This window comes from Betta splendens, chromosome 17, assembly GCF_900634795.4.
Source record: "Betta splendens chromosome 17, fBetSpl5.4, whole genome shotgun sequence".
Taxonomy (NCBI): domain Eukaryota; kingdom Metazoa; phylum Chordata; class Actinopteri; order Anabantiformes; family Osphronemidae; genus Betta; species Betta splendens.
The window spans coordinates 3841762-3854281 of record NC_040897.2 but is presented as its reverse complement, the minus strand read 5'-3'; the positions used below and the strand labels follow the sequence as shown (position 1 = coordinate 3854281).

Sequence of the window (12520 nt, the reverse complement as noted above, 5' to 3'; positions counted from 1 at the left end):
AGGCCCCAGTGAAAGAGCCCACCCCCGGCCCTAAATGTATGTGTATGTGGCTAAGTATGAGGAACTTTGGGAGATAGCCAATTCTCCGAGGGGTCCAGCAGACAGAGGCATCAATGGGAAGGCTCCGTCTACTGGCCCCCCCGGAAGGAGCCCCCAGATTCCTGGACGAGTGTGTATGACTAATGCAATTAAAACTGCAGAGCATCCCACATGGAAGGGACGGAACCACTTCCCGGTATCCCTCGTCCCTCCATCAGCAGGACGCCCTTTGCAGACCTAAGTGGATGAATGTGGAGAAATGTAGTTGGGAAGCAGAGCACCAGGGTCCGCAGAGCCAGGTTTCCGACTGGCTCTGCTACCCATCCCACCAACCCCCACAACCCCCAGCCAGGAAGAGAAAGCCGAGACCAAGGGACCGCAGTACTACTGCCCAGGCGCCACACGCAGCACAGCCAGAGCCATCCTCATCCTTCTTTCACACTTACCCATTCTCTCGCGCAAGTATGCCCATGCTTGTCTCGTGTAGTGCTACACTCAAACCCACACACTTACTCTGCGGTTGTGCATTGAGGGCCAACCTCCGCCCAGGGCCCAATGAAGGTTGTAGCCTGAGTAGTCCACCAACCCCCCCCCCCCCCCTGCAACAGGCCCGAGCTGTTACCAGAGGACATCGGACCGCCAGGGCAGGCAGCGCCCCACCCGAGCAGGGGCAGCGCCCCAGGGGAGAGACACCCCTCCGGGCACAGGCAGGCACCCCCGTAGGGAGTCCCCCGGACGCAGATCACCCAGGTCTCCACTCCCAGGTCTGCCCTCCGCACACCGGCAGGGAGGCCCGCCTCCGCTCCCCGGAGACAGGCACACGCCAACCCCTTTAAAATGGCCCTACTCCGGCACAGGACCGCCGGTCTCAGCAGCCACCACACCCCCACTGCAGGGCACCCATGCAGCCAGCCCAGAGTTCACCAGTCCCGTTGTACTGGTTTCTTAGGTAGGCAGGCACCCCCAACCACCAGTCACCCCCCCACTTCTGTGCCAGACATGACGCAGCACCCGAGCCCCACGCATCCTTACCTGGAAATGGAATCAATCAGAATATAGTTTTGGTCATTGATTTGATGAAGCAGACAATGTGTCTAAGGTGGTATAATCTAACAAGCTGTTCAGGTACTGAGTAATGCTTAATTTTTTTTAGTTTTCCAGTTCATAAGGATGATTTTCTTTGCGACACAGAGGGCAGAAAGAAGTGTGTGTGATGAGGTTTTCTCTAGATCAAGCCCACTTAGATCTCCTAGAAGACAAAGTGCAGGGGCCGCTGGGATTGGACAGCTTAACTGACAGGTGTTCACATACTCTTTGCCAAAATTGCTGCACAGGTGAACATGACCAGAATGCATGTAGGAATCTATCTGCTGTGTTATCTGTACAGTGAGGGCAAATATTTGAGTTTGTGAGACCCATTTGGAACATCCTTTGTGCTGTATAATGAGTTCTATGAAGAATTTTGTATTGTATTAGTTGTAAATTTGTATTTTTTGTCATTCTGAATAAATTAGAACATATATTATTCCAGAACGTGTAATTAGTGGTGATGTTGAGATCATCTTCCCATTTAGAGATCGGAAGGCTCACTGTCTGGTCTACATTGGAAATTAAGATATAGATTTTGGATACTGTCCTTTTCCCTGATATATCAATAAATCGCTCTATTACTGGTGGTGGTTGCATGTGGATGGGAGTTTTCTTACTTTTTGCATTAAGTAATGACTTTAGTTGTTGGTATTCTAAGAAATTGGCACTAGTGGTTTCATAGTGGGACACTAATTCTTCAAAAGAGGTAAACTGGTCTCTTGTGAAAACATGTTTCAGATGTGTTATCCCTTTGATATGCCAAGTTGGAAAGTGTATTGCCTTTTTGTTTTGTATGATGTCTGGATTGTTCCAGAGAGGTGTGTTTTGGCAAAGAGTAAGCAAAGACCCATTAATTTTAAGAAAATCCCACCGGGCTGTCAGAGATGCTTTTATGCTAATGCTCTGGTAACAACTATGATGTTTGATTTTGGTGCTGATAAAGGGCAAATCTGCGACTTTAATATTTCCACAAAATGTTTGTTCAATGTCTATCTAGGAGGAGTCTGCTGGCATGGGTTTTATTCATTTGTGGACATGGTTCAGTCTATTGGCAAGAAAATAGTGGTGGAAGTTAGGTAGTTCTAGGCCATCGCAGCATCTGGATTTTTGAAGAGTTTCTAAACTAATTCGTGGTGGTATGTAATTAATTTTTGGCAGGATCATCATTTTTATGGTGGCAATTCTTCCCATAAGTGAAATGGGTAAGGACTGCCATCTTTTGAGGTTGGCCTCTATTTGTTTTAATAATGGATTGTAGTTTAGATCAATAAGCTCTGATAGCCTAGACGACAATTCAATGCCAAAGTATTTAATGTTCCCTGATTGGAGTGTTGTAGAAGAGATGTTAGTCACCTTAAGGTTAAGTGGTAGCACTATAGATTTGGCCCAGTTAATAGAGTATTCTGAAAGTCCTGAAAATTCATCTATGAGGCTGATAGTTGTAGGAAGAGGCGTCTGTGGCTCCAGGAGAAACAGTAACACATCGTCAGCATATAAACTTTTTTTATGATTTACTGATTTGGTCGATATTCCAGTAATTCCTTCATGCTGTCTTATAGCTGCGGCTAGAGGTTCAATAAATATTGCAAATAGTGATGGGGAAAGTGGGCAGCCCTGTCTTGTCCCTCTATGCAGAATAAACCTTGGTGATATCTGGTTGTTTGTTCTGACTGTGGCGTTTGCTGAGCTTTATAATATTTGGATCCAGTCTATGAATGTTTCCCCAATGCCGAATTTGTGCAGAGTGGCTGAAAGAAACTTCCAGTTTACTCTATCGAAAGCTTTTTCTGCATCTAAGGAGACGATGGCTGACTCTAGTTTATGGGTGGTGACATAATCAATTAAGTTGATTAATCTGTTCATATTGTTTGTTGACTGTCTACCTTTAATGAAGCCTGTTTGATCAGAGTGAATTATATATGGAGTGATTTTTTCTAATCTTCTAGCAAGTGCTTTACACACTATTTTTAGATCTACATTTATTAGTGAAATTGGTCTATAACTTGATGGGAGTGTAGGGTCTTTTCCTGGTTTTTGGAGCAGGCTTATGAAGCCAGAATTCATATTTGTGGGTAATGAATGCTGTTGTTTATTTTCAGCTACCATTTTGTAAAAGCTGGGTGCTAGCATGGACCAGAACTATTCAGTTGGGAATCTATCTGGTCCTGGAGCTTTTTTATTGGGCATCTCCTGCAGAGCTTCATGTAGTTCTGCCAAAGATAACAATGAGTCTAGAGTTGTGGATTGTTCTTCCTTTAGCTTTGGCAGTTCTAGTTTATTCAGAAATGCCTCTATGGCTGAGGTGGATGGATCTATTTGGGACGTATATAACTCTTGGTAAAAGTTTTTAAAGGTATCGTTTATTTCATGGGGATCACGAGTAATATTCCCTTTCTTATTAGTTATTGAATGTATGATTTGTTTCTCTTTATTATTTTTTAATTGGTTAGCTAGAAATTTACCACATTTGTTAGCATGGTCAAAGTTCTCCCAGCGTAATTGATCTATCTGAAACTGAGTTTTGCAATCAATTATATTATTTAATTTCAGCTTTAGATTCCTTAGGTCTTCTAGGATTCTATCATTGGTTCCATCTATGTAGATGTTTCTAATAAATGTATCTAATACACCGCAAGTGTATAGAAAACGGAAATACAAATAAATCAACACTTCATCAAGTATTTTACTGCAAAGTTTTAGTATGCAGTATTCTAAATCTAAATAGCAGAGGGCACCAGTGGCTGTGACAATCCCAGTAATAGCCCACACAATGATGGCTCTGCTGAAATGGCATTCTCCAAGACCCCTGTAGGACTAACAAAATTTTCTGATCAAACAAATATATGACAAATATAAAAAGATACTAATACTATTTTCCAGACTTTGGCAGAGTAAATTAGAGTAGATATGCACTGTGGTCAAAAATATTGATGAATTCTTGTAGTTTGCTAAAGGAATGGTAAAATTAGAAACCATATCCCAGCATTAATAATTTAAGGTCTTGCACCGTAAACAGCCTAAAAATGTTTGTTTAGCCCTTGTGGTGTTGTGCATAGAAAACTAAGAGAAAACTACAGGACAACATGGAGACACTTAGAAAGAAAGATTACAACAAAGATTCAAGATGTATTCTTGATTTCTCAAGATAAGAGAAACTGCAGATATTTTTGATATTATTTCAGTCAATTAATTAACAAATTGATATATCGTTTGTTGTGGCTTCATTGTTAAAATGCCACACATTGCAAAAACTGAATGCATTCAGTGCATTAATTTGGCACTAAAACACAAACCTATGTTCAATGTCTCTTAACTGTAAACTCGAATCATTACGCATGTGACTGAAGTACTTTATTTGTGGAACTGGTGTTTTATATGTTTTAAACTACAGACTTCAGATTAGTTATTATCAATAATTAGTCTAAGTCAACAATTATATTCTCAGAAATAAACCTACCACTGCTGTCTCAGATTTTAGGCAGGAAAAATTTTATCATACCTTTAATTGCATATATTAGGAGTCAATTGTACTGACCATAAAGACCATTTATGAACTAATTTGTTGAAGTAATGTCACAAATATATTCCAGACTTCATGGTCTCCTTTTCTGTTGACTTCTGATAAACAAATATCTTCCACCATTAGTCGACAGACTCCAGAGAGAGAAAGCTGGTTCCTACCTACTTGACTTAGTCTTATCCTTATTATTTATTGATGAAAGCAATCATGTTCTAGTGTGACTGCTCCTTGACAGGATTTATACAATATGTATTCAAAACATATTTCAATTAGCAATCACACTAAATAGTGAGGGTAACAATAAAGTAGTGCATAAGTGAAGTACTGATGGTTTGGTAAGAAGCAGGACTATGGAAGTTAAATAATGACTTGTTTTGCTCTAAAAAAATAAAACAACGAATAAGCGTGGATTTGAAAACTGTTAGACATGCTCTTTGTGGCAACCTTCTCCATATACTGAAAAGTTACATGATGTGACCGTTCATTAGAATTTACTGTATTCGATAAGCTACCTGTAGAGTAGGTTTAGAAACTGCAGGAGGTAACTGAGAAATTGACAGCTAACATATTTACCATGGGCCATGTCAAAAACATACTGAAGCTGACCCCTTCTGGAGATATTTTTGATCAAGATACAGGTCAGTTCAACCAGAAAACAAAGTAGAGCAAAATCTCATCCTTAAGATGAGAAAGACATACCAGACATATAAAGAGGTGCAATTTAACTGCATCTCAAAATCTTCAAACATTGAAGGTTCTGTGAATTAAAATGGTTCAGCACCTGAAGCTGAGTAATTACAATTATTAGTAATTAGTTAGTTTTCAGTAAACACAATATTCAAATTTTCTTTCGGAAAAGGAGCATACTGAGTGTGCTTACAATGGTAATGTAGTGTTTGGGGGACTGAAGATGGTTATAGGCAGCGTGGCATTATCTGCACTTACATAAGAGCCACAAATACTGAACTAAGAAACATTCGAGTCATTTTGTTTAACTAGCCTGAAGCAAGGATAATGCAGAGGACAGGTGAACGATGTTAAATCACAGAGACCATCATGTCGGCATCGCATAAAACTCTACAGAAGCTGGTAAATCGGACAGTACTTGGCTTGATAACTTGTTTTGTTGTTGTCTGTCAGACATTTTACCTTATATAACGTACACTAACTTCACAGGAAAGATTGTGCATGGTCCTCTTGTCAACCATTGGTGACATCTACTGGACAAATTGAACTAACAGCTTACGATGCAACTGATACAAAACACAACAATACTATAGAGAACATTACAGTGTTGTTTTTAATTGGCATGGTTCAACAATACAGAAACTTAAAAACAAACAAACAAACAAACAAAAAAAAAACAGTATGAAGAAGAGTCCCGAAAAACAATGTGCTACTCACATACAAAGAAGGTTGTTTTTCCAGTATGGAATGTGTGTTTGATAAGGCATAGGTTGTGTTTGAATGACTTTGTGCCAGAGCATTAGTGGGAACCACACACGTATTGAGCTGTTTAAATGAATCTTGACTACAAAGAAAGAAAGGAAAAAAAACCAAAAAAACAAAAACATTTGCAGGCGAGAGTCTGCTGAACCGGAATTATAAGCAAGTCCTGAACAAAGTCTGATTTATTGAATCGTCTTTTTCCATCTTCAGTGCTAACATCCGTTCTCTACAACCCTCACCTTGCTGACTTTAAGTGCTAACAACACATATTCATCTTTTAACTATGCAAAAACAAAGTCCGCCTCTTCGTCACCTGCTTTGAGAAATGCAAGCGCCTGCCTGTCGATAGGCGTGACACAAAGCATCTTTACAGGCCAATGGTATAGGAGCGTCCTGCAGGGTTGTGGATGGCAGAGCACGTGGGCTCAGTCACAGCCCATTCATACCAAACTTTCTTCCCATTGTTGCATCGCCAGAATCGAACTGTGATATCTTCATCCCGGGAAACAGCGATGGGTTGCTTGGAAGGATAAGAGGAAGAATAATCTGAGTACAGTGTTTTTTTAATTCATTAAATTTGGCTTCTCTATTCAATTTTTATTCTATTATTATTATTCTATTCTCACTTACTTTGAGAGGGAACAAGATGGGGAACCAGGAAAACATTCCAGGGGAATGCGTGTCTGGTTTTATACCTGTGCGCGCACACACACAGACACACAGAGTATAAATATAACAAAATGTGCTTTCCATGATTTCCCCTTGAAGAGGCCGACTTACTAAGTGTGACATCTTTGTACAGCGTGGTCTCAAAGTAGCCAGCAAAACCGTGAAGCACAGAGTTACAACCCACAGGGAATCTGAGGCACTGATACCGATTGTTGTTCATATCTGTGGAACAGTGGAAAACAAATTCACAAAACACATCTTGTTATGGTGATGTTTTAGATATCATGTCAACCTGTTTACCCTTTGTAGGATGTGTGAAGGTAAAGCAAGGTTTGGGATCAGCCAACTGGTGGAAGTTATGGAGGCGCACTACATATGGTGTCTCAAAATGGCACTCGGGGTCCTTGTCACGTTCCCTGCACCCTCGCACTTCATTGTAAAGCTTGGAAGACGACAACGGCGCAACAAAAGACGTGTAGGAACAGGGAATGCTCACTCCGTCATCTGAGAGAAGAGAGAAAGTGAATTCAGAAGCAAGGGTGCATGAAAGGCAATTGCCTTTGTCAAAACTTGTCAAACGAAGATTATGGGGCATGTCGTAGCTCAGCAGCTACAGTGTGGGCTTATTTTTGTTTCCCAGACAACATCAGTGTGATGTACCTTTCAGAAAGTGCTGTGCTCCATCTAAGCACTCAGGAGAGAGTTCATTGTCGCCAAATGATCCGAGGAGCTCGCTGATGATGATGTCTGCTTTCTCAGGTGCTACCCACTCTCGCATGTCACATGACACCACTGTCACCTGATCACCCCACTCTTCAAAGCGCCAATTCTCCAGCCTGGATAAGTCGCAGTGAAACATTGGCACAACAGTGCAGTAACATAAGCATGTACTAAAAAGAGCATAACATCCAGTCTAAAAGGGCATTCATGATGTTTTCAGGCATTATGGACCCCTGACCATATTAAAAATGCTAATTATCAACAGACTTCAAACATCCCACGACCAACTCATGTTCCGCTGGGACAACTCATTTTTATTACATTTCTCTAAGCTTACATAGGAGGCAGAATTCTACTTACGTGACTACAGCATTGGGATTTTTCTCCACTGCATATACCCTCAGCTTCCGGTCTGCCTGTCTGGCAGCACGGAGAGATGCATTGACCAGGGGGCCCCTACCTGCTCCTAACACCATCAATACCCTAAGAGACAAAAAACACGATGATGCTGAGATCACTTTTCTGAGAGACACTGAACGTTACACAGAGAAGCTCAATCTATCACAAGGGGGGTAGAGTGCGGTGGTTGGGCAACTTGGTCTAAAACAGGGGTGTCCAAACTACGGCCTGTGGGCCAACTGAGCCCGGTGATCCATTTATAATTGACTTGCAGCAAATTCCAAAAATATACCAGAATATGGCCCTCGCACGAAACCTGCCGTTATTGCATCATTCAAAGTGACGTGGGTGTTGAATACGGGACCTGTTCTACCATTCAGAAGTGCATTGACTAAGTTGCGGCTAAGTTCAGGGGTTTTATTCTCCGAGATCAGAGGTCGAACAGCTTTTCAAGGAAAAGGGCCGACCACTTCACGAGTGATCCTCCATGGTTGGCAGACCTGGCGTTTGGAGGTGATCTCACTGAACACTGCAATTAAAACATCCCACAAGGCAAAGACCAACCCGTACAGCAGCTTTATGCAGTGTGAAGCTCGACAGTTTGAGCCAGAGTTGTGTTCCTTAAATGTTGAACTGTCCGAAATCTGTGTGTTTAAAGGCTGATCTACTGATAAAAGGGGAAATACAATTCTATAATTACATCTCTCAATTTTCTCAGCGGTTCCAAGATTTTTCTACCATTGGGAACGCTATCAAGTTGTTGGCGACTTCCCTTCCATTTTCTCTGATGACACAACAAAAGCAGATTAAGAACCAAAACGACCAACGATCATTTGTGCATCCTTTGCCTCTCAACCACAAATCTAACTCCAGGCCAAGGCGCAACTTCATTGTTCCCACTGTTCAAAATATATTAGATGTATTTGTTATTAGGCCCTATTAGTGCAATAAATGTAATCCTTTTATGTTGAAGCACCCACCCCCTCCAGGACTGTCAAGAAGAGGCAGAATGAACTGCAAAACTTTTTTTGTTCTAAAGAAAAAAAAATTGCGTTGTAGGCTGATTGATTTAGTTTACTTAAGTACATCAAGTGAGGCAATACGTACTTCACCTGGAGTGAGTGGCTTACCACATATGGCCCTTTGTGAAAAAGGTTTGAACACCCCTGGTCGACAATGATGATTTGTTTTAATTGTGATGTTTTATTAAACTTGTGAACAGGTACTTACTGGACATTGGTGTCTTTCTGCTCCTCTGGAACTCTGTCAAGTAGACATTTATACACAGCCTGTGGACCACAAGGCAGCAATTGTCTTGGTGTTATTTGAAAAATTTGTATCCAATTACAAATTTACCAAATCAATACGTGAGCTACAAATTAGGATATTTTACATTTTATAAGACTGTAGAATTGACCAATTGTAACATACACTGACAATGTGTTTATGATATACTCCAGCGTTTGTGTGATTATGCGATGTTGAGTACATAGTGCATGTTCAAAGTAGTGCAACAGACAGAAAATAAATGGTATTAGGTACATAAGTGGGCTTTATAATGTCAGTTTATATATTTTTTAAAACCACCTGTTACAGCTGTGTTGGTCTCACCTGTTGGTACTGTGAATATTTAACAGGATCCTTCTCAAACACTTCATATGTCTGAGACTCCAGGTTGTCCATGAGAGGCTGAGACGTTGGAGGGGGAAAAAAAAACCCAACACATTTAATTACCACCATCATAACAATACAATGTAGAGAACTATAAAAAAGGAACTCCCTTACCTGGAGAGGGGACTGCAGGTAGTCTTCATAGCCTTTAGCAAACAGTTCATAGGAATTGGGAGCAGGGCGATTTTGGTTAAGGTATTCCAGGTACTGCAGGTATGATCGAAAGTCCTTCTCAGTGTGCCGACTGGTGCCTGTGAAGATGAACTGAGCTTCCAGCTATGTAAAGAGATTGTTTTTTTATTAAAATAGGATTTCTACATTTGGCCAATAGTTAACTTTTAATGTTAATAATAATTTCATACCTTAAAAAGCCGGAAAACTATTCGCTGATGGGCCTTTGACAAAACTGGGAAGCCCTTCTTATTAGTAAGGAAGATGCTAGTAGGAAGTATGGCTGCTTTGATAGGTTCTCCAAGCCACTTATCCATCACCACGTCAGACGGTATGTCTGCTCCAACTTCAATAGCTTGAAGCATGCAGAAACTCATTTTAAGTAAGAGACGTAGACATAATTACTCCTTTATGCACTAACTTTGCCCCATACTGATGCTAAGCTGCATGCTTTCTCACCTAGATAAATCCTCTTGTTGTAATCACAAAGGGTTCTAAATGAGTGCCACCTGAAAGAAAACAGGCAAGTAAACAGAGTGAGTAACAATTTTAATAGTTGGTGACAATAGATTTATCTGTGGTTAGTATTTGATTGTTGAGGAAGTGGACCAGAATTAAACTAACCAGCTCCAGGTCTTCTCATCAACACTAGAGTCATCATCGCATGTGTTGGGCTCATTCTCAATCAGATCATCCTGCATGTCTTCTAATGCCATCAATGGGACACGTATCCAGAACTAATTACACACAGGACAACAGAAATTTACTGAAGACTCTGGCTATGTTTCTAAAAGTGTTTTGCATGTTAACTCTATAACACTGTCTTACATTTGAGGTGTGGTGTCCAGTGTGGATGTGGTTTAGCAGCAAGCGGGCTAAGTTGGCATTATGAGCTCCACGCAGTGGGATCATAAAGACAGGTAGACCCAAGTAGGCTGAAAAGTTAAGTTCCTGTGCCAGAGCCTGGAAGAAACACATTTAAAAAAACAAAAAAGATGATCATATAAAAGGGGGTGGTACATAGGTGAAGGAATATGCAGAGGCTGGACAAGACCACTTTGACTTTAGGACTTACAGCTTCAGAGTTTCTGCGTTTCGTCTCAATTTCTGAGTCTGCATCTATCCATGGAGAGAGCTTTCCAACAATGAGAGTATTCCAGTCTACACAAACACAAACCTTATTAGAGATAGCAAGATAGACAAAACAAAAAGGGCAGTCACATTAATAATTTATGTAAAAGGTTATTTTTGTATCATGTTAATTCTGTATTCATGTTTTAAGTAAAAAAAATCTATTACAATGTATATGTATTTTTTATCTTAAAGCATGAAACAACAGTTATACACCTCCAACATTTGTAGACAATGAATACACATCTAAAAGAAACTAACTCAGCCTTCTTTCGTATCAAAGGTTTAGTTTTGGTACCATATATTAAGTGCTTAACATAAACAGTGTCAAGTAAAACGCCAAACTATCATATTTTAAAACAACATTAGCTTTATTGTAATGACTTGCTACTAAGTCGATAAATTGGGAAACAGGAGTAAACGTTTCCTCAACTAGAATGTCTCATATTTAAACATGCAAGTTTACATGAAATCCATTATAACGCACACGTTAATTGTTCCTTTAATGGGACCACTAGCTTGTCTCATTTTAAACCACGGCGTTGACGACAATAAGCGGCAGAGGGACTAACCTCTTCCACACAGCAGCAGATCTGACCGGGTCTGGGCACCGGCTCGGGATTTGGCGGGTTCCAACTCATACTCTCTTGTGAACCTCGGGTGGAACAGGGGCATACATAGGAAGTCGAATCTAGACAGCGGAGAAAGAAATCACTTTAGACTTGCAGTTTCTAACGTCGTCTCAGCAAGAAACACAAACCCTTACATTTTATTTAAGCCCTCCACAGTCAGAATAATCAGTAGAGACGTATGTAGACAAGTATAAATACAGATCACCACTATCAAGCATCGTTGCTATAAGGCACGTGCTGGTAATTCACCGGCTAGCTTAGTTTCACGCAGTAACGTTAGCATTGTGATTGCAAACCACCGCGTTCTCCTGGAAAACAAATGTGTACAAAACGCCATTTCGCAATATGCTGCATTATCCTTACCCAAGTTTGGCAACCGCGGCTAGCGTGTCGGCAACCTCCGGTACGTTATTCATATCTCTCCCGCAGGACACCCTGCTCCCCGTACTGGCAGACGCCATGATTTTAGCTGACGGAATGGGTTGACAAGGACCACCTCAACGAGCTGTCTTATTGAAGAAATGGACGCCATCTTGGATCTAAAGTAGCGCGCACACTGCTTTTAAGAGCGGTTTAATGTAGATCCATAATGGCAGTTGGTCTACGTGATCTCGTCGCCAGTTGCATGTCTCGTTGACTATCGCGATAACTGCCAATTGAGAACATCAATTTATAAATTTTAAGCTGAACTGTTAGATTTTTATTATAAAGAAACGCATTATAAAATACATAACATACATTATAAAATGAAAAAATGGGAAAACATTATTTAAAAACCGGGACCCTTGTTTCCTATGATTAGACAATTAGAGGCTACTCTTTTGAGTCCTCCTTAATGATTTCATTGAACATACTGTCCACTGGCCCATTGACGAGTGAATGTGAAAACATCTGAGGTTTGCATAAAGTGGCGTCCATGTGTATCACTTTCACAGTATTGGGCTACACGCGTGGCTTAAGGTGTCATAGTTGCAATGCCTATAAAAGCAAAACGAGAATGTGAGGTGACTGTGGTCCCAAAACACAGTGG

The 12520-nt window shown here is 40.8% G+C and overlaps 1 protein-coding gene across 1 annotated transcript; it reads right to left on the bottom strand.

The window, feature by feature from the left end:
• Positions 1-5927: 5927 nt before the first annotated feature.
• On the bottom strand, positions 5928-12055 carry prmt5 (protein arginine methyltransferase 5). The gene is made up of 16 exons (XM_029132692.3): positions 11854-12055; positions 11431-11549; positions 10803-10888; positions 10556-10690; positions 10352-10464; positions 10187-10236; positions 9919-10082; positions 9671-9832; positions 9497-9574; positions 9116-9174; positions 7847-7969; positions 7427-7602; positions 7067-7270; positions 6878-6988; positions 6728-6792; positions 5928-6617 (listed from the first exon to the last, which is right to left on the bottom strand). Exons 1-16 carry the CDS (start codon positions 11949-11951, stop codon positions 6465-6467), a joined length of 1896 nt encoding a protein of 631 aa, XP_028988525.1. The 5' UTR covers positions 11952-12055; the 3' UTR covers positions 5928-6464.
• Positions 12056-12520: the final 465 nt, after the last annotated feature.